The sequence below is a fragment of the Taeniopygia guttata genome, chromosome 3 (genome assembly GCF_048771995.1).
Source record: "Taeniopygia guttata chromosome 3, bTaeGut7.mat, whole genome shotgun sequence".
Lineage (NCBI taxonomy): Eukaryota > Metazoa > Chordata > Aves > Passeriformes > Estrildidae > Taeniopygia > Taeniopygia guttata.
The window spans coordinates 88,073,046-88,095,681 of record NC_133027.1 but is presented as its reverse complement, the minus strand read 5'-3'; the positions used below and the strand labels follow the sequence as shown (position 1 = coordinate 88,095,681).

Here is a 22,636-nt window from a genome sequence, read left to right as displayed (position 1 = left end):
TGACTATCAATAACAGACCTGTGGAGAAGATCAATAACAGACCTGTGGAGAATATGCTTCTCCCTGTAGCAATGTGTCAGTTGTTTTAGCAGCGAAGTGTGTGTGTGTTCTGAATTAAAATGCTCAATCTGAAGAGATTCAGTATGTGTAGAAGCAGCATAAATAAAGATTTTTTTTAAAATTCAGCAATGGGGAGAGGAGACAGGTAAACTATATCGCAAGCTGAAAGTAGCGTAGCGTAAGTCACAGTTACCAGAGTTTGTTGATCAGATTATTTCTAGCTGGCTGGATTAAGGATCTTGTTGATTTACTCTGAGGATCCCCTTCCCCCACTACAGCATGGTCTTCATGAGGAACAGAGGACAAAAGATGGGGCTCTTTTTTCCTGATGTCTGTATTATTATGTGTCTCCTGCAATGAGCCCGCCCAGGATATTCTATAAACAGCTGCACCAAGAAAATTAGTGAAAAAATTGCTGTTATTAGTTTGATTGACAGTTAATAGATAGCCTAAACAGTGAACACTGGTATGCTCTGTATAATTTAGTCCAGTCCTCTCCAGTCTGTAGCTGCAGCATGCAATTAGGGCAACACTGATGGCTCAGAACAGTCCACATTTTGCACTCTTTATTTTAATTCAGTTGGTAAATAATTTCCCTTTACGCGTAGCAGTATCTTAAAATACCAGACGGATGAATTAACTTCTGTCTGCAGCATTTAGTGTTAAATGCTGCATCTATTTGATAAATTTTAAATTACATTAATTCCAGACTTGGAAATACTCAGCATAAAATTTATTTATAATCTGGTTTTGGCAGTGAACCTTCATATCTGGTTAATATGCAGTGTAGCTGATGTAATTTCCTATAAAAGGTCTGTAAAGATTATTTTTCAACTGGATGCAAACTAGGGAATACAGCAACTCCAAAGATGGAATTTGCACACTCATTTTCTGAGTGTTGAGTTCTGTGTGTTCCTGTACATAACAAGAACAGGAATATGGATACTGATGGAAAAGTTACAGAAACCAGGAATAAATTTGTGTTTGTGCCTGGTTTCTGAGCACCTCTGGAGAGGGAAAGCTGTGACAGGGATGTTGCACTGAGCTGTGCAGAGCTGAGCCTCCTGTGCTTGTGGGCTCAGTGACCTTTTCCAAACAATCCTTTCCCAAAAAGATCATTCATTGTGAAATTGGCTCATTTTTAAAAACAACTGCTCTAGTTTTATGTAAAACATGCCTAATTTTTGTTGGTATGATTGCTTTGAGATAGCATTATAATTTCAGTCTATTAAATTTTCTTATTTTCCCCTTTTCTACTTTTGTTTCTTACTTGTATTCCAGAATGTGGGATAATATAATAACACATTTAAATATACAGTACATCTTTTAAGAATATTCAATATTGACAGGTGTTTCCACAGCAAATGTTTGTTCTGAGGTGCAGTTGAATTTTGAACATCAGGTGTTCTTTGTCTGTGAGAGAGTGAAATATTTCCTTTGCACTTACTCGTGGTTTAAGAAACTAATTTTTTAAGGATTGGGAAATGAATTGGAAGTTAAGAATTAGTCATATAAGAATTGTAGCATTCTCTGTCAAATTGTTTTTATCACAGGTTTCAGAGTAGACTTGACACTTGTATTGTTTCCATAAAGGTGAAATTCATTGTGTGTTTCATGAAATTATTGAGCTTATTAAGCAGTGTCTTCTTCAGTTGAGTCAAGGCACCTAAAACCCTTCATTCTTCTCTGCAAGAAAAGGAAAAATTACAGAAATATAAAAGTGCTTTTAAAATTGGCTTTACTTGATTGTGACAAGGGGTATGGTTCTCCTGGAAAGAATTTGGACCTTTTGCATGTGTAATTCTGAGTTGAGTTTTTAATGTGGATCTCCTGGTACACATTCATGTGTAATGTCTGTGGTTTTTTTACACAAAATCCCTTATTGCAAAAATTCCTTATTACGCCCTCTTTTCTGCCCTGTGTGAGTAGGAAACAATAATTTAAAGCACTATGAAAAGTCTTAACAAAATTTAAAATATTAGATAAAGACCAAAACCAAAAGAATAAATCATAATGGCAACCCTAAATTTTACACACTGATGTCCCTGAAATTGTGGGTTAAAGGTGGAAGCCTCACAAATCTCAGCATTTTCTTCTCAAACCTGGTGATCATCAGCAGATTTTGTGGCCATGTTTAACTGGTTTGTGTTTTCTCCTTCAAGTGAGGAAAAGACTGAGCAGCTGCTTGACTGTAAACAAGAACTAGAACAGATGGAAGCTGAACTGAAGAGACTTCAGCAAGAGGTGTGGGTTTAATAATTTTATTATTTTAAGAAAAGTTGCCACCACCAGAACTATTCACCAGTCGTTTTTTGATATTGAGTATGTTTATTTTTTTATTTTTTTATTTTGCATTCTGAACTTGACCTTGTAATGTATACCTTTATTTGGTGTATAATGCTGGGGAAAAATGCCCTGACTTAGGTTAGTTAGTATTTATTTTCCAATTTTTTTGCTTTTTCATTCAAGCTATTTGCCACCAGTGCATCCTCTGAAAGGATCTTCTTAAAATGAAAGCGTTCCAATTTTGTCTGATTTTTCTTTATACTTTGTGTGGTGATAATGAGGGGAAAAACCTTAAATACATACATAAATATACAATATATATAATTATTGTGAGCCCTTGAAAGGGGCCAGTGCAGTTTCCTTGGAAATACAATAATCTACAATCCTCTATTATATATTTGATTTTTTTATTTGTATTTCTCAGAATTAAGAATACCCCTCTGCATTCCTTTAATTCAAACAATGAAGGAGCTGTGTTACCCTTCACCGTATTCTGTCCAGTCCTGCCTGTATTTCTATGTCTCCCTGTGTCCCAGAACATGAACCTGCTGTCGGATGCCCGCTCTGCCAGGGTGTACCGGGATGAGCTGGATGCGCTGCGGGAGAAGGCAATCCGCGTGGACAAGCTGGAGAGCGAAGTCAGCCGCTACAAAGAGAGGCTCCATGACATTGAGTTCTACAAAGCCAGGGTGGAGGTGAATAAATCCCGGGAAAAAATCACCCAGAACCACCATTCTTCTCTTGGCTGGGGCTTTTTCAAAGTGTCTTTGGAGATTAAAGCATTGAGATGTGAGAAAGAGTTGCAGCATCTTGTTCTGGGATATGGCAGTCAGGCTTTTGTGACAAATTCCATTTTTTTGGGAACTGTTTCCATGTGTAATGGCATAGAAGTTAGCAGTGTTCATCAGAGCTCTAAGCTAGCAAGGCCAGTGGAAGCTTCTCTGAAGGATGCATTGAGAAACCCAGAGAGGAATTAATTCAAAAAATGCTGTCAATATAATTCCTTTTTCCTCTTGTAGGTCTCATAAAGGAAAGCAATTTTCTAAGTCAGGTGTTGAGGAAAGGAAGGCTGTTCACATAAATGAGTACAGGACAATGGCATAAAATACAGTAAAACAAGATGTACCAACATCAGGCAAGGGGAACATACAGTTTTGGCATGGATTAGTAATTTAGGAGTCAAATCAACATACAGGAGTTTATCAAGCCAACATTCTGTCCGTAAGTGCCAAATTTGATGGGCAAGTGCCATACGGTATAAAAATTAGTGAAGGAAAACAGATGACTGTATAGGATTTGACAACAGTGGAAGTTTCATTTTCATAGGATGTTTAAATTAAAAACCCCCTAAAAATAGTTCATGTGTTTTTATAGCTTATAAACTGTTGGATATTTCAAGCATTCTTCAATACAGATAGATGTTAATTTGTTGGGTTTGCTTCATAGTAATTGTGAGTTAACTTAATATATGTGTAGGGAGGAGTATAAAGGATATTTATGGGATCTTTTTTCAGACTTTGCAGCTGACTGCTGAAGTTTGAAAAGTTTTGAGGAAAATTGCCAATTATATATTTTACACATTACTTTAATCAGATGCTATTAAAAAAATCCTGTATGTACCAAAATTGAAGCTTCTCAGGCCCTTTGAGAGTGGCTGGTTGTATTTTAAGATTGTGGTTGCATTTTCAGCATCACGGCCTGACTTTGAGCCCAGTGGCCTATAAACCTAATTTATAAAAAGTCTGTTACAGCTCCCAGTTTTACTTTAGGTTTCTGAAACTGGTTGTGATGTATATCAGAGTTTGTGTGAGCAGGTGAATGCTTCTGGTTTGGGATTTATTTTTTTGTTGTTGTTCCATTTTTGCAGGAGTTAAAGGAAGACAATCAAGTGTTGCTAGAAACCAAGACAATGTTGGAAGATCAATTAGAGGGGACCCGAGCGCGTTCGGATAAACTGCATGAGTTAGAAAAAGAGAATTTACAACTAAAAGCTAAATTGCATGATATGGAGATGGTGAGTGACAGGGGAGCATGACAAAGGCAGCTGATACACACTGAATTGAATTTCCATTTTTAATAAAAGCCTTCAAAATAGCAGGGAAGACAAGGAGTGTGATGATGAATGCAAAGATTCAAGAGTAATAGGTTTGATTTTTTTTATGTGAATCAGTTGTCACTTAAATATTGTGTTTGCCCCATGCACTTTGCTTCCTAATATTCAGAGAGAAGTAAACTTTGGAAGAGTAGGGAGTACTTGCTGTAGGGTATGAGGAGAAGAGGTTCATTGTAATCTTCTTTTTACAAAGAAGTTCAAAGTTCTCCCAACTTTTCCCAGTACCTCCCATCTCAGTGTCTAGGCAGATAAGAAAAAGCACTTTGCCTTTCCCTGTGACAACATAATAAAGATAATATAATATCGATATCAGTAGAATATAGATAATAAAATACTTTGCACATATTGAGACTTTTCTTTTAAGCTGTGAAATAATTTTCAAGGAGCGTGATATGGACAGAAAGAAGATTGAGGAGCTCATGGAGGAAAATATGACCCTAGAAATGGCTCAGAAACAAAGTATGGATGAGTCTTTGCATCTTGGCTGGGAGCTGGAGCAGATAAACAGGACTACTGAACTTTCTGAAGGTAAACGTAGTTAATACTTGCAAAGCGATTGAAATTGAAATCTCAGGCTGGGTAGCATTAGAAAATTAAATGTCCTTATTTCTGAAGTACTGAGCATGTTGTCCTCTGAAGAAAAGCTGATTCCCATGTATCCATTGAGATACAGCCTACATGACAAGTTTGTTCTTGTGGTTCTTGTTCAGTTAAATAGTGGTGTAAACCCCATAAATACCTTGAAATTACGTTATTTTGCAGTTCACACTTCTGTACTCTGCAGCACAGATTGTGTGAATCTTCTTGCTTTGCTGTTCTCAAAGTTAAGGAGAAGAGCTGTGGTAAAAATTTTGATTCTTCTTTATAACATGCTTGGAGACAAACTGGATTCTGTGCAAAGCACTTGAGGAATTTGGAGATACGTCCTGAGTTGTGGGAAACAAATCTGTGCTGTGATTAGGAACATTAGGAGAGTAGAACATATTTTAATTTCTAGTATTTCTAATCCTAACCAGCTCTGGTCACCAAGAGGTCATTGGAAGGACCTTCAAAGGCTGTTAAGTCTTCTAAGTTTAAAAATGCAGAATCCAAAGAATTCTGGCTAAGAAGTCACCTTTTATTTGAATAATGGTCTTTTTCTCCTGCAGTGCCACAAAAATCACTGGGCCATGAGGTGAATGAGCTGACATCCAGCAGGTTACTCAAGCTGGAAATGGAAAACCAAAGTTTACTGAAGACGGTGGAAGAGCTGCAAAGTGCAGTGGGCTCTGTGGAAGGCAGCAGTTCAAGGATTCTGAAAATGGAAAAAGAAAACCAAAGACTTAGCAAGAAGGTAAAGGTCAGGGTGTGCTTGGATTGTGTGAGAGCTGCCTGATGTTCCTATTTTCTTCCTAAAGGGTAATTTTGTGAATCGCTGTTATTTTGGGTAAGGCATTGCAAGGGTCCAAGTGGAGTTACAGTGTTTGTAAGTTTATAAAAAATAAAACCACCTCCAAGAGGTTTTTCTCTTTTTTATTATGTGAGAGTATGACCAGTTTATTCAGAAAGGTCTTAGACTGGTGGGGGGAAAAATAATAATGTATTTGGGATATGATGAGTAATGAAAGTGGTTTAGAATACTGGAGAGCTTTAATTTTGGTAATTATGAAGCAGAAGAAAATGTGTGTGCAGAGGTGGAGAGTGAGTGTTGAGTCTGAGCTGAAAACTTGGTCCTGTGTCCTCATTTTAGCTGAGGAAGGGAGAAGGTGGGTCAAAGAATTGATAAACAGCTCAAGAGGGGAGTTTGTCAGGTTTAACTGTGCTAAGCTACAATACTTTGCTCCTCAAATTATGTGAATCAAATTAAATAATTTAATCAGTGGTATTTATAGAGAATAAAAATCAGAAAAAAAAAAAAAAAAAAAAAAAGATGCTGGGGCTAATTACAGTGGAGTGAAAATGTCTGAAGTTCCTGAAATAGCTTTGACTTCAGCAGCTATTTCAGGTGAAAGACAATTCTTAGAGTGGGTAGGAGATAATTTAAAAAAGAAAATTAAAGAAATCTCTACTGCATTGCATGCTTCCATAAGTTTTCTGATTTCTAAGAAGCTGGTGTTTTTTGGAGCAGCCTCTGTGCTGTGCCCAAAAGAAAGCTGGGAGGTACAATAGAAAGGAATAGGTTTAAGAAACACACCAACATCATTCAGGTCAACTTATTACTGCTTAAATGAGACAGAGAAATCATGCTTGGGTATTTTAAATTTTAAATAGTTTTGCTCTCTGCAAGCTGGAAACAGTTGACAAAATAAACCCATATATTTAATTCCCAAGGAATACTCCTAAAAATCTCTTGAAATAGTTAAGTAAGATCAAACAACATTCAACCTTCCTAAGTTAAAAGGGGCTTGGAGGAGCAGTATAAATCTCACTGAAATGGAATTTTAAGAGAAAAGAAAAGATGCTTGAGGAAATATCCAGAGCCTGAGAAAATCTGACCTTTTTTTTTTTACAATGAAGTACTTTATAGATACAGTGTTCTGAGCCAGGGAGAAAATTCTGGCAGGAGTAAATGTATTCCCAGAATAAATTAATGTTTCAATTAAAGATTGGAAAATTCTGCTTAATTCTTTTCCTTAAGCTTATTTATTCATTTCTATAAGGGTGCCTTCAACCCAGATAAGACTCTCATTTTTAAGTACATTTTAAAACTTTTGTTTCTTTTCTCAGCTTGAAGAACTGGAGAATGAAATTAGCCAAGAGAAACAAAGTCTTCAGAACAGTCAAAATCAGAGTAAAGATTTGATGAAAGAAAAAGCACAGCTTGAAAAGACACTTGAAGCACTTCGAGAGAACTCTGAGCGGCAAGTGAGTAGTAGAACCAGAAGTTTTAATGCTGCTTTGTGCTCTGCTGGTCTCCTTTTCTAGGATTTTACAGACATAAAGGGATTGTAAATGTAGTGGATTTGCCAAAAGGAGGTTCCTGCAGGAAAACAGCTTTGCTGGGAGCTGCAGCCAGTGAGAGACGTGACTCATTTCTGGCTGGGGCTTTCCTGGTGGGTTTAGAGCTTTGTGGTGTTTCTAACTCCGCTCCTGCGGCTTCCGTGGGCATCTGCTAGAGCTACTTGGAGGGTGTAGCTCAGCCAGGAGAAAACATTGGGAACTTTGGAGGGCGGCCAGACACCTCCCAAAGGAGGAGAACAGGTCCCAGACAGCTGGCAGTGTGTGGAGTAGTGTTAGAGTATTGATGGGAATTCCAGCAGCCTCGGGTCCAGCTCCATAATTCTGCCCTGCACTGGGATGGGTTCCTGCTGTGGCTACCTGGATTTATTTGTGGCTGCCAAAAACTGGCATCTGAATCTTTGTAAAAGATGTACCTGTGCCTGATGGGCACTGGCACCTTCTGAGGTGTTTGCAGGCACTGGCACCTTCTGAGGTGTTTGCAGAGCAGGCAGCAGGAAGAAAGAGTTCTGGAAGTTTCTGGAATTCTCAGATTTAGGAATTGAGTCCTTCAGAATTAGAATTGCTGTTAGCTTTTATAAATTCTCTGTATACCTCCTGATGACATGGCCATTTAGTTTAATTTAAAGTACAGTATTTTGAAATGCAGAATATTATATTTCAGAAATTGCTGACTATTTTTAAAGGCTATTAATCAGTAATGGAATTCCAGAAGGAGGAAAAAAGGGAGGTGGAAAAAAAAAAAGCTTGGCATGGAAGGTTTGCTTTCATTTAAAGATACATATCTTGTTTTAGGACTAATATTTCAGTGGGCCTATTTCTGCTTAAAATTAATACACTTAGGGGCTGATGGGTAAACGGCATCTTCCATATTTCTTCCAAAATCCTGTGCTGATACTTACTGGGGACTGTAGAAGGTGAATTTGGTCGCATCCAAAATCCTGGAAGCATTTATCAGGATTTTTTGTAGAATTTGGATTATAGAAGCAAAATTCATGGATGGTAGTTCAGTGCCATGCCAGATGCTCCAGAGCTGTGTTTTTAGGTACCTGTTAAGGAGTTCCTGGTGACTATTCCAGAGCAGTTTATCATTGCTGGGAGCAGAGCCATTGATCTGTAATTAATAGTTCCATTCCCATATCACTATGGAAGAACAACCTCTGATTTTCTCCGTCTGTTTTTCATTGCGAGCAGCATTTCTGCTTTTCTCCCAGACAGTTTATTGTTCAAACATCACTTACACTGGGTTATTAGTGTACACTTAAATATTGATCCAGACAGTTCTGATGAATTTTGCTGTCTGGTCTTACGTGCCCAAATAATTCCAAATGATTTGGAGCAACCTAAAAAGTCAAGAAATACTAAAAATTAAGGTGTAGGTTCTGCCTTTATCCTTGGGGTAGATCTGGGAGAATGTTTCCTAGGAAAATAATTCCAATATGATTTACTTTCTCTAAAGCTTGTTTGGAGCAGAATATCCAAAGGTTCTTTTTAACTCAAAAATCAGTGTAACTTTGGTGTGTTTCTTCTCAAATTGTTGTTGCATGTGTTCAGGATTCCCTCATCTCCCACCCATCACCTCTACTTTTTCCAAGTGAACTAAAGAGACTTTTGTGGCTCCCATGTCTCCCTCCGTCTCAGGTTTGGTTTAGAACTTGCTGCAGTCCTGTTCTTCGTGGACAGGAGACACAGCTCTGGAAATCACAGAGTGTAAGAAAAAACAATCTAAATATGGGTAAACACAACTGAAAATTAAATTTGCTAGGAAATAGGTAAAGCTTTATTTTCATTTGTGCTTTATTAGTTTTGTGTTTACATTTATCTATTAATATTCAAGAAGACGAGATTTGAAGATTTAGTTTGTTGTCAAACTTGAAATAATGTTTGTAATTCTTCACATAAATATTAGCAAAGTAAGAGATTTTCTTTAACTTAAAATAAAAGGTAAATATGATATGATGAGTATGTTTTAGTTTATATATGAAAGCAATTCCTTGTTGGCACGTTGTTTATCACTTTACCATTTTTCTACCCAAATTAGATTAAACTCTTAGAACAAGAAAATGAGCACTTGAATCAAACTGTGGCTTCTCTAAGGCAGCGCTCAGAAATCAGTGCTGAGGCGAGAATGAAAGAAATTGAGAAGGAAAATAAAATCCTCCATGAGTCTATCAAAGAGACCAGCAGTAAGTTAAATAAGATTGAATTTGAAAAAAAACAAGTCAGGAAAGAACTGGAACACTACAAAGAGAAAGGGGAGAGAGCAGAAGAATTAGAGAATGAACTGCATCGTACGGAGAAGGAAAATGAGTTATTACAGAAGAAAATCACCAACCTAAAAATCACTTGTGAGAAGATCGAGGCCTTAGAACAAGAGAACTCTGACCTGGAGACGGAGAACAGAAAGCTGAAAAAAACCTTGGATAGCCTGAAAAACCTCACTTTTCAATTAGAGTCGTTAGAAAAAGAGAATTCCCAGCTTGATGAAGAAAATTTAGAGCTACGGAGGACAATTGAATCCTTAAAGTGTACAAGCATTAAAGTGGCACAGTTACAGTTAGAAAATAAGGAGCTGGAGAGTGAAAAGGAGCAGCTCAAAAAAAGCCTTGAACTGATGAAAGCCTCTTTTAAGAAGACTGAACGCTTGGAAGTGAGTTACCAAGGCCTGGACACAGAAAACCAAAGGCTACAAAAAGCTCTGGAAAACAGCAATAAGAAGATTCAGCAATTAGAGAGCGAATTACAAGATTTAGAGACTGAAAATCAGACCCTGCAAAAGAACTTGGAAGAGTTAAAAATCTCTAGTAAACGCCTGGAGCAGTTGGAAAAGGAGAATAAGTTGTTAGAACAAGAGACTTCACAACTGGAAAAGGATAAGAAACAGCTGGAAAAGGAAAATAAAAGGCTTCGACAGCAAGCAGAAATTAAAGATAGTACCTTAGAAGAAAATAATGTCAAAATCAGTAATCTGGAAAGGGAAAATAAATCTCTGTTTAAAGAAATAGTTGTATACAAAGAGTCGTGTCTGCGCGTGAAAGAACTGGAAAAAGAAAACAAGGAACTGGTGAAAAGAGCTACCATTGATAAGAAAACCCTGGTCACTTTGAGAGAGGTAAACACAGAGGAGTTTCCATCCCATCATAATCTGTTTATAATGTACGGAAATTTTATCTGGGTTTCTGATGTGGGATTTTTCCCTGCATTAATCTGTGTACTATTAACACCTTTATGCATTAATGAAAATTTCTATAATCATAGTCATGGAAATGAAGAATATCATATTGCTGGAATGTTTCCCCTTCACTGTCATGTTCTAGACCAAATTTAAAGGGAAATTCTAAAGGGAAAGGAAGAGAGCACAGGGAAATCATATTCTAGTTGCAGTTTAATATCTGATACAGCTGAAAGCTGGCAACTGGAAGGAGACTTAAACCTGAAATTATTCCAGTCATGTAGTGATAAACACCCTTGTCTCAGCACTCCTAGGACTGAGATTATGCTATTTTATTTCACTGAAAATACTGACTGTAGTTTTTTCTTTGCAAGGACTTGGTGAATGAGAAATTGAAGACTCAACAGATGAACAATGATCTAGAAAAACTGGCCCACGAGCTTGAGAAAATTGGCTTGAACAAGGAGCGTCTCCTGCACGATGAGCAGAGCAGTGATGACAGGTGAGAATGGCAGGGCCTACATGACAAAGAGGACAAATGAGGATCTTTTTTATTCATAAAGTGGTTTTGCAGACTGGTTCTGTGCATGCTCTTAGATTTTTAAGGCACGCTCATAGACCCAAAAAGGAACTTGATATTTTTGGAAATTATTTAGTTCTTGTGCTTTCACATTCAGCTGACTATGACAGTGAGTTGCCAATTTCTGTTGCTAAGAGACTCATTGAAGTATGTCAGGAGATAGTTAATTATAATTAAAATGTTTTATGCTCTAGTCAGCAGCAGCAACAGTAGCAGTAAAAGGTAATTAGCTCAAAGTAATTTTTTTCCCTTTTTGTCTGCCTGTCTGGCACAAATGGTTTCTATCACATAGTGATTACCTTAAACTATCTCACTCTTTCCTTGCAACCATTTCCTTCTTATTCTTCCATCGTAAAGGAAGCTGCATTTCCCTGGCTGGAAAGTGTCCAGTGCTTGAGTGTCTCCAGAACTTGGTGGTGGCTCCATCACTCCTCCACACCTTCCACTGGACAGCAGCTGCTGCCCTGACATCTGTCTCCTCTGCTGCATTTTCCTCCTCTGCCTTATCCTGCAGGGATTTAGGGAAAATTGATGACAGGAGCAAAGCAGACAGTGTAGACTTCCAGCCAAGCTTTGCTTCCCAGTGCAGTTCTGCTGTCATGATGTATTATTAAAACTGATTGTCCTGAGCATGGAGATTGATATGGGGCCTTCTGTGTCCAAAGGAACCCAAATAACATTTGAATCCAGCTTCCCTTTCCTAGTGCTCTGTCACAGGGGTGGTGCAGGGTCATGTGTTGCCTCGTCTTGGTTTCTGCTGGTGGCTTTCACCTGCCTTTCTCAGCTCTCAGATGAGTTCAGGAAAAGTCCTCAGAACTTGAACTGGTTGGATTTCTTCTGATTTATGCATTTCTGTGCCACATAAAGCACTTGATAAGCACTTGGTGTGTCCTTAGATAAATCTACCAAATAAAAAACCACCAGACCTCAATCCAAGGTGAAGCTTAAACTTGGATGAAGCCCAAATGGAGCAACATTTAATCAAGTTCTAGGTTAGAAGTGGTTGGGCTCTGCTGCTGTCTTGAGCTTCTTCCCAAGCTCCATGTAGAGCTTGTAGAATCATGAAAGGGCAACGTTTGTTTTCAAAGTGAAAGCTAGGATTGGTTTGAAATTTTGCTCTGCCCATAAATATCCTGCTTTTCCATTGCTCTCAGCTTCTTCATTCATTCCAAAGATACCTGGATTGCTTTCCTTACATAACAATACATAGGTGAGTCATTACTGGCTCTTCCATCAGGGCTATGAAGAGCTTGGGTTCATTATGGATAAAATTACTTCTCAGTGTAGTTTTTCATCTGCCTCTGTCATTTTGGTAATGGAAATTAAAAATGTACCATTTTACTCTTCCTGATTGGAAAGAGCTGCTTGTGGTTTTTAAGAAATTATCTTGGTAGCACCTCAGAGTCTTTCTATTGAGGTCTAAACTGGTCACGTTTTATGAGTTAACTTGGAAGTGTTTTTCATTTTCTCTTGCCTGCTGTCCTTGGACAAATAGATTGATGGATTTTGACTCTGAATCCAAAATAACCCAACCTGCAGTCATATTCAAAAATGTGTACCATCTTTCATTGTTCAAAGTGTAAGTGGGTATTGGATGTCTGCTATTATTTTTTTTTCTCCTTTGTTTTCTGTAAAACTGTGTCATTTTTTAGTAGCAGGAATTACTTGTAGCCAAATCTGAGCTTTGGCTCAGGAAGGTGAAATACTGTATATTCTACTAGTCACAGGCTGCCTACTATTCCATAAATCCTTGGGAATCAGTTGTCATATCTGAAAATCTTGTATTCCCCTCCTGCTGCATGATGCTACTGGACAGCTTTCTGCTTATTAATTCTCTTCCCATTGGTCTTCTGCTCCAGTTCCTGACTGGATCTGATGCCATTGTCCATTCAGGAGTCTGCTGCCATTTATTCCCTTCACTAAACTGATGGATCTTTCAGCAGCCAGGATTAGAAAGGGGGATATCAATGGTTGGGTTTATTTTATCCAGTTGTGGGGAGGAGTGGAGTGTTCTCCAGATTCTGAGCCACACACAGGGACTGAACTGCTTAGAAGTGATTAATGATTGTGGGTTTCAGTATTTTCCATGAAGGATGTGCAGTTCTAAATTAATACAGTTTAATCTGATCACTTCTTTCTCAAACTGACATTTTGGGGGGTTTTCAGTGCCCTACTAATATTGTGAATATGGTTAAAAATGGAAGCTTTGCACATCAAGGGTGGCAGCAGTCTTAAAATATCAGCAGCTGGGCTGAGTGAGCAATTTGCACATTGATGGCGCCAAACGAGTGTGCACCTGCACAGTGCTGTGCTCCATCCATCTCCTTCCCTGCCCTCCCCTTTGGAGCTGGCAGGAAATGGGAACTGATGAAAATCTTGCTCTCCAAATACTTCACATCCTAATTGAGTTCAGGTCCCCGCTGGATTCACTGGAGTGGAGCCAGGAGCGCAGGCACCACTCACTAATGATGCAGAGAAACCCAGCACCCCCTTGGGTGCCTGAATGGGTCTTTTTCTGGGTCTAACACATTTTAAAAGAAAGGAGGAGTCAAAAATGGTTTTGACAACCATCTTCTGGTTATTTTTGACATAGAACTTGCTGTGGATGCTGAGGTGTCTTCATACTTTTGACCACAGCACTCAGGGATTTTTGAATATCGCTATGAGACTTTTCTAGAACATTTTAGAATTTAAATACCTCAAATAATTATTTAAAATACAGACTCTTTCTTGTTGTTGGCCAGTAGGTACAAGCTTTTGGAGTCCAAATTAGAATCCACGCTCAAGAAGTCTCTGGAAATAAAAGAAGAAAAAATTGCTGCTTTGGAGGCTCGTTTGGAAGAATCAACAAATCTAAACCAGCAGCTACGTCAGGAACTGAAAACAGTAAGGAAAAGGGCATTTTTCTATAATATTAAATGAGTTGCTGTTATTTCTACACTTTTTGGGTAAAATAAAACAAAAACAAAACTGGGCATCATTCAGGTTATAGAAAGCAGGACAAAGGTATGAATGTTTTTAAGACTCTGTTGAAATCACGTGAAAAGTTGTTGAGCTTATTCACTGGCCATGAAAACATCAGCTGGATAAATAACCTGGAGTTGATTTGATTTGGGATGTAATTTCCAGTTACATTTTCTGGCCTACCTTGAGCAGCCTGAGTAGATTGGTTAAAAAAGGAAATTCTATCATGTTGGTTGTAGAATTTCAGTAAAAAAAAGCTGGAGAATATAGTTAAAATCATTGAAATAAAATAGGAAATAGAGATCTGCTATTTGTTGGGGTTAAACTGTCCATATCCATAAATAATTTGTACATCATCCCCCCCAAATACGTACAAAAACCAAATTTACAAATATAGTAACATGACTTCCTGTTCTTTGAGAAGGATCACGGTCAGATAATAAAGTAATAAATTTGGATGTACAAAATGGAAAATTCTAAACCTTACCTAAGTTGTCCTAAATAATTCCAGGTGAAGAAGAACTATGAAGCTCTCAAGCAAAGACAAGAAGAGGAAAGAATGGTTCAGAATTCTCCTCCAAGAAGTGGAGAAGGAAATCAGTCTGTCAATAAGTGGGAGAAAGAAAATCAGGAGACTACTAGAGAATTACTGAAAGTTAAAGATAGATTAATCGAGGTGGAGAGGAATGTAAGATATGTTTTAAATATGATTCTGTTGGTAATTATGTGTGGTGAGCTGTTCCAGTAATGCAAATGAGGGTGCTGTTAAGACACTTGAATTTATCACCTTGTTTCCATCCCAAGCAGAATCTGAATTAAATACAGTATGTGTAGCAGCTGGATTCTGCTCTGTGGGATGCCATAAAGCACCTGACAGGCATATAAAAAGGAAATGTGAAAACCTGAATTTTCCCTTTTGAACCCACAGCTCTCTCTCAAATCCCTGTTATATAATCCCTATTTACACCAGTCCTGGAGGTTCCTCTCCTTTTTCTCCGTAGGTGCAACATCTGTTACCTGTTTTTCCAGTGATAAATCCCCCCAAAGTGTGTTTGTTGTGCAGTTTTATCCCACCCTGTAAATCTCTGCCTGGTCCTGCTGCTTTCTATCATCTGGAAAACACTTCTGCTTTATCTTGGAGTTCCTGGAGCAGCTGTGAGCTGAGGTTTTGTGTGGTTCTCCCCCCAGAATGCAACGCTGCAGGCGGAGAAGCAGGCGCTGAAAACACAGCTCAAGCAGCTCGAGACACAGAACAACAACCTGCAGGCCCAGATCCTGGCCCTGCAGAGACAGACTGTGTCCCTGCAAGAGCAAAACACTACTCTGCAAACTCAGAATGCCAAACTGCAGGTAATGCTGCCTTAGTTTGCTTTCGAAAATAAAATTAAAGGGTTTTTTTTTTCCCAAAGGAAAACTTAAAATACATTACCGTTAGCTTTAAAATCACATTTGGCTTCTTGCAGAGATGTGGGAAAGAAGGTGATGTGAAAATAATCTGCAGTCAAAAATAGTTTGCTTGCTCATGAATAACTACATTTTTAGAAATTGGTTTTAATCCTTTGTCCAATGTAAAATCTTGAATTTGTACTTAGAAGTAGAGTAGATTCTCATATCAGTCTTCCAAGATTCCTTGAGTTCTTTATTGTATTTATACTTCTGAATTAGATCAGGGAAGTACTGTGTCTAACCATATTCTAATAAATTTTATCTATTTTTATAAATATTTTTTAAATGAAAATAAAGCCATAACTAAGAGGGAAATCATGACACTTAAATACATAAGATTTAAAAAAAAAAAAAAAAACCCAAAATAAAATGGAAAGCTACAAAATAAGTAAATACCTGAATTTAGATAATTAAGAGGCAGTAAAAAAGTAATGTGGGACCATGGAAATTATGAAAATGGCTATCCCCCGAGTCTTGCAGCTCTTCTGGCCAAAATTCAGATGTTGCCCTTAATAGTTTAATAGGGTTATTAAGTATGTACCTTTTTTCTTTAAACGTTAATATTCTTGTTAACCAGTTTAATGCTTTTGATGTTCTAAGAATCAAAACTCCTTCAAGAGAGGATAAAAACCACACAATGCCGCAGAAGTAGTAAAGAGTGTCAGAAAGGATGGAGGGCTGATGGAAGTCAAGATGTCAAGGACTGTTTAAATGGAACAAATAATGCATTTGGTGGATGCCTGGAGTCTTCTCCTGGCTCTTCTTGGAAAGCAGAACATTGTTTTCCCATGGATGCACTTTCTGGTGCCACATTGAAATGTCATTAGTGCACAACATTCCAGTAAAACAGGACATTAGTACACACCCTGTGCCACCTCTGTTTGTTAAAAGCCCAGTAGATATGATGTGGAAGTATACCATTTAACCAGATGAGAGGGGATTTCTGGGATTCAGAGCTCTCTGAGTACTTTGTAATTCCCTTCATCAAAAAACCCCAGGAATATCTATGTAGTTCCTTTTTTGCCTCATGCCCAGCAGCACAGGCCTTTTCTCTCTGGCAAGACAATTCTTCATGAACTGCAAATCAAAGTGAAGTTAAAATATATTCAGGAAAATCAATGTGATGAACTGTTGGCTAAATCTGAAGTGCAGACTGGGCTGCTAGTTTACCTGGACTGTGCCAAAATTGTTCCTTGGCAGCTAATTCTTTTCCTCCTGATACCCATAAGGAGCAGTCAAGGGAAAGAATGTCTGAAAGGGTAACTGGGAATTCTGACCTAACCAAACTCGGGATTCAGCCTGGGAAGTTTCCCAGCACACCCATGCCATCAGACATTACTTCATTTCCAGTGAAAGATTCTGCTTTCTCATCTGTAACAAAGAACACTGCAGTTCCAGCAGGAAGGGATTTGTTCCCTGGTAACAGTGGGAACTGGAGTAAGAGATGGAATTTTTGTTTCTTAATAGATACCCTGAGGGCATTAGAAGGCTCAGTAGTTTGTGGTTTTCGTCTCTTGAACAGGAAAGAGAAGGAAGCTGGTACAGGTCAGGTGACAAGCACCAATTCTTTAGGATACCCAAGGATTTCTCCAGAGGCACAAAAAGTGAAGTTGTTGGTTGATTGGAGCTTTTTAAAACTATTTAATGTTGAAGGCTTTAGTGTATTAATACACATGAATACTCTTCTGGGACAGGTGTTGGAAAACTGGTGTTGTTCCACAAAAGAACACAGAAAAGAATGTGGGTAGTTCCTTCCAGGTTCTATTGTCTATCTCCTTCTCTCTCTTAAATGGATGTTCCTGTTGGAACTCTCATTGTGAAGGAATGTGTGGATGCCATGAAGAATTTATGGTGACAGTGCAGAATTTTTAAAAAAATAAATCTCCATGCCAGTGTGAAAGTTCCTTTTATTTTAGTCATGTCACAAATTTGGCTTTTATTAGGATCACTGGTGATCCATTTCTTCAAGGTATCTCGGTGCTAGAGGAAAATAGCCCTGTCAGTAAGATAACACTTTAACAAATTTTGAAAGGTAAATAATAATTCAATCCGTTCCTGTCAATTTAATAACATGCTTCAATACTTTCTGCTAAAAAATAGTCTTGGACCATTTTGAATTGGAGCTGTCTCCTGGGGTATAAAAAAAGGTTGTCAGTGGAGCAGCCAGGAGGTCGAGAAGGGTTAAACCCAAGAAATCTTTAGGTGGGAGATAAAATAACGCAGACTGCGCAACGTTTGTGGCTGCAGGTTGAGAATTCCACGCTGAACTCACAGAGCACGTCCCTGATGAACCAGAACGCGCAGCTGCTGATCCAGCAGTCGTCCCTGGAGAACGAGAACGAGGCCGTGCTGAAAGAGCGCGAGGACCTGAAGGGGCTCTACGAGGCCCTGCTCAAGGACCACGAGCGCCTGGAGCTGCTGCACGAGCGCCAGGCCACCGAGTACGAGTCCCTCATTGCCAAGCACGGCAGCCTCAAGTCTGCTCACAAGAACCTGGAGGTGGAGCACAAGGACTTGGAGGATAGGTAAATATTCAGGAGAACTAGTCTGCCATTCAGTAGAAATCACTCTCGAATAAAATGATAGAATGAATAAAATCACTATCACAGAGGCTGTTTCATCAAAATCCCCTCTTTTTTTAAGTCATTCCACAAAAGGAAGTGAATATTGTCTTTGCAGGTACAATCAGTTGCTGAAACAGAAAGTGCAGCTGGAAGAACTGGAGAAGGTTCTCAAGACAGAGCAGGACAAAATGCTTCAGCAAAGTGAGAAGCATGAAACTGTGGCAGCAGAATATAAAAGACTTCGGGATGAAAATGAAAGGTAAAGAGAATTCTGGCACCTGAGGATCTGTCAGTGCAGCCTAAACAAATGGTGTGTTCTTCACATTTCTTTGACACCTGACGCTGCTATTCCATATATTCATGATCCCACAAAAGTAATCATTATATGCTGAGGAGAGACATGGGACAAAGGTGCGTGGCAGGGCCCAGGAGGAACAAAGGGAGCCCAGGAACAGATATCTATTACCTCCATGATTGCCAAAGTTTGGGCCATTCCTGTTTTGTGTTGGCAAGAAATCCTGGCTGTTTTGTAAGATTATATTACTCTGAAAAGTGGCATCTTAAAACCAGTTGTGTCTAGTAGAGATGGTGCTTTGTATTTAAATATACAGAGAGCAGTGCTTGACTCAAAGGCAGAACACATTCCTAGGAAAATTAGGCTGGAATAACTTAGGGTATGTGACAATAAGGAATTTGCATATGTATTTTATGGAGTGGTTGGAAATGTCATGTTTCAGAGGGAGTGTGGGTAACAAATTCATTTCCAGCACTCTTTGATGGTGTCTTTGCATCCTAGGCTCACTCACACATACAATCAGCTCCTGAGGGAGAATGAAGTGCTACAAACTGACCACAAGAATCTGAAAACATTATTGAACAGTTCCAAACTGGAACAAACACGGTTGGAAGCTGAGTTTTCTAAACTCAAAGAACAGTACCAGCAACTGGATATTACATCAACAAAGCTAAATAATCAGTGTGAGGTATGTGGGAATTGTGCTGTTTGTCATGGCTGGAATCACTGGAATATTTTTATTTATAGGTTCATAAAAGCATATGAAGTGCTGGAGTATTTTGTATGACTTCATATGGAGTCATTTATAGATAATGAAAAGTGGATCCAATGACTTATTAATCTGCCTACTGTACAGGCAATTCACAATTTCAGGCTCATATTAGGGAAACTGGTTTAAATTATTTAAAGCATCAAATAGGCTTTTATCAGTTGATTTGTGATTTCATTTTGAGTTTGATTTTACTGTAAGAACCACTCTGTAGACTTAAATTATCTTGATAATCTCATTATCTGTGTGTAAAATACACTCACATATAAATGCATGGGCAATTTCCTCTGTTTTAACAGCTGCTCAGCCAACTTAAAGGAAACCTGGAGGAGGAAAACAGACACCTGCTGGATCAAATCCAGACCTTAATGCTTCAGAACAGAACTTTACTGGAGCAGAATATGGAAAGCAAGGATCTCTTCCATGTAGAGCAAAGGCAGTACATGTGAGTTGTGAAAAACAGGAAATCACTGTGATTAGGGCAGTGACACCAATACCTGCATTTTTTAAAAAAAGCTTCTGTTAAATATAGACTTTTACACATGTGCTGCTTCTGAAATGTTTCTCTTTAAAATAAGAATTTCAATGATAAATGTAAAACAGATAACTCAAAATATCAACATTATATTTGCAGTTCTAAAGGATCAGTGCAACTGTGTTCATTACTGATTATGCAAATAAGGAATAAAACTGATATATAATCCTCATTCTACTACTGGCAAAGTTTAGATTTGTAATCATTGTATTTGTAGATTGATAATATTCATGCGTGAGTCTACATACATTGTAGATTAATTTATAGATTTGTAATCTAAACTTCTTTAGTGGACTTGAGAGAAGAGAAAATGTGCTTATCTAAATGTTAGAGCACTTTATTTAAAAAGGAGGAATGTGTAAAAAAAGGCAAATGGAATTTTATTCCATTTTATATCATGAAGTTAAGCCAAAGGTTGATTTTTTGCTGTAACTCTTGCTTTTTCAATAAGAAACAGTGTTAGGTAAGAATTCCTCACAAAAGGTGACAACTCTCAGATAACAGATTCCCTGAGGAATGTGCTACCCACGCATCCTATATACGTTTTTGACGTGAAATTATCATTACTTTCTGTTTGCAGTGACAAACTGAATGAATTGAGGCGGCAGAAGGAGAAACTGGAAGAGAAGATAATGGATCAGTATAAGTTTTATGAGCCATCTCCACCAAGAAGGTACTGATGTAAAATAAAACACAGCTCTAAAGCATGGCAGACCTATTCTGTTCCCACTGAAAATCAAGATTCCATTGCATTCATGGGATCAGAATCATGTCTGTCTTGTATAAAAATTAGTTGACTCTGCAGGCGTAAGTAATGTGTTACAAATGCAGTGAATGTGCTGTGGTTTTGATGACAGAAGGGGCAACTGGATCACCCTGAAGATGAGGAAGCTGATCAAGTCCAAGAAGGACGGGAACCGCGAGCGCCTCAAGTCGGCAACGCTGACACCCACGCGCTCCGAGTCCAGCGAGGGATTCCTGCAGCTGCCCCACCAGGACAGCCAGGACAGCTCCTCTGTGGGCTCCAACTCCCTGGAGGATGGGCAGACCCTGGGCACCAAAAAGAGTAGTAGTGAGTACTGCAAACCACTTTGTTCCGTGAATAAACCTTGGCTAAATGTTGGAAAAGACTGCGTGTTGTGGAGGATTTGTAAAGATCCTTTTTAAGTCTGTAGGAATGAAGCCTGAATTAATTTATTAAGGACAGAACTTCTTGCAAACTCCCTGAAGTGTTTGAGCAGAACTAGTTTTGAGCATTTCTGTATCTCAAAATGTAAGTGTTAAAGTACACTCACAGTGCCTGGGTAAGATGAAGCAGGCACTGGTACTGGGTCAGGTGAGCAGAATTTGGGATAGAATGTCAGGTGTCACCACAAGGACCCTTTTGTTTCTCCCTCTTGTCCCAGCATGACTCTTTCCCTTGTCTTGGAAGTTTTTTCCAAGCTGTGGCTGTACTAACATCCTTAAGTTGCTAAAAACACCTTCTTTCTGAAGGTGTTCCCTCAGCATCTCACAAAACCAACGATGGAATTTGGATATGCAAGAGGGAATGTTAATGTAGAAACACAACCTGGTAAAAGTACAGGAATTGTTACTGATCCTGAAGTTGGAGTGAAGTGGTGGTTGAAAGGGAGAATGAGGACTTGCAGAAATGTGATCAGATGGAATATTCCAGGTACAATTTGCTGACCTTGAAAGATTTGATAGCCATCCCATTAGGGTGCCCCCATTAGGATATATAAGGCCAGATTCTGTTTATTATTATCTATTGGTTTTTTGTTCTTCACTTTCGGCATGAATCATAAGCTGCCCAGTTTCTCACGACTTGAGAGATAGTTATAGCCAAGTTATCAGGGTGTAATGGTTCTATTTAATAACTATGCACCAAAAGCATTTTGGCTGTGCATGTAAAAGCATCAGAATCCATGCACATTAACAGTCACTTCCAATGTTTGCACTACTACTTTTAAATTTAATGTTTTGGGTTTCAAAAGACAGCAGGTCTGGGGTTTGTGCCAGCTGTGAATTATTACAGCCATTATGATGTGGATTTTTTTTCTTCTGTGCTTCTTGAAGAAGCTCAAAGTTAGAAACATCCCAGAAAATGCTGTTTCAGGAAAAGTTAAAATCAGATCTGTATTTTTTTTAATAACGGAAGAAAATAGTTCAAGGGTACATTTTAGCACTTTTGTTACTAACTTATCCCTTCGGGGAACTCAGCCTTTTTCAGTTAAACTTCAAACAGGTACTTCTAAACTTTCTTAAAAAGCAACTGTTGCTTTTACATCCAAACCATAAGTGGTGTGGAACTGGGGAGTGACTGAAGCTGTCCTGGATGTGTGTCAGTGGGAACTGAGAGTGTGCATGCTGTGGTTCAGCCCATCTGCATCTATGTCAGCAGTGTCATGTTCTGGAAGGGCTTTTCTGTGACAGTTTTCTTTGCATGATCCTTGGGACCTTGTAGTGTGCAGTTACCCTCCTGGGGAGCCATGGCTTACAGTGGCTGAGCCTCAAAAGAGGTTTGAAACTGTTCAGACCTCATTAATTTTCTACTCCATGGACCTTGCTCATGTTCCTCTTAATCCCAGTGTATTTATCCACAAACTGGAAGGGCTGATCTAATTTCGGATCCTAACCTTCCTCCATTACACATGTCGCCATGGAAACCAAAGTTTTGGAGAGAATTTGGATGCGTTTTGTGCCAACTCAGCTCTGACAGTCTCTGAGACAGATCTGAGACAGTTTGTGCCTCACAAAGCAGAGAGAATATCTCAGTGTGACGAATGATGGTGATGGTGCACATTTTGCAGTCTACTTCTTCTGCTCCTAGAGTGACAGTAAGTCCTAAATCCTGGGATATGGGGTCCTTTCTTTTCCATGGGAAGCAGTTTGGCAGTAGCAGCTTCACTGAAGGA

General features: G+C 38.7%; 1 protein-coding gene across 22 annotated transcripts in view; it reads left to right on the top strand.

Annotated features, from left to right (window-relative positions):
* Positions 1–22,636, top strand: part of CCDC88A (coiled-coil domain containing 88A) — a 67,580-nt gene that overhangs the window by 27,011 nt on the left and 17,933 nt on the right. For 18 of the 22 annotated variants that reach the window (XM_030268720.4, XM_072927357.1, XM_072927356.1 and 15 more), the window contains 17 exons: positions 2,223–2,304; positions 2,883–3,041; positions 4,214–4,360; positions 4,843–4,987; positions 5,608–5,792; positions 7,166–7,303; positions 9,438–10,508; positions 10,943–11,070; positions 13,893–14,034; positions 14,624–14,800; positions 15,301–15,462; positions 17,806–18,083; positions 18,238–18,381; positions 18,919–19,105; positions 19,486–19,631; positions 20,302–20,394; positions 20,579–20,793. In XM_030268720.4, coding sequence (XP_030124580.4) covers positions 2,223–2,304; positions 2,883–3,041; positions 4,214–4,360; positions 4,843–4,987; positions 5,608–5,792; positions 7,166–7,303; positions 9,438–10,508; positions 10,943–11,070; positions 13,893–14,034; positions 14,624–14,800; positions 15,301–15,462; positions 17,806–18,083; positions 18,238–18,381; positions 18,919–19,105; positions 19,486–19,631; positions 20,302–20,394; positions 20,579–20,793 — 3,599 coding nt within the window. The remainder of the gene's footprint in view (positions 1–2,222; positions 2,305–2,882; positions 3,042–4,213; positions 4,361–4,842; positions 4,988–5,607; positions 5,793–7,165; positions 7,304–9,437; positions 10,509–10,942; positions 11,071–13,892; positions 14,035–14,623; positions 14,801–15,300; positions 15,463–17,805; positions 18,084–18,237; positions 18,382–18,918; positions 19,106–19,485; positions 19,632–20,301; positions 20,395–20,578; positions 20,794–22,636) is intronic. The other 4 variants (XM_072927363.1, XM_072927360.1, XM_072927362.1 and 1 more) reach the window with 1 other exon arrangement.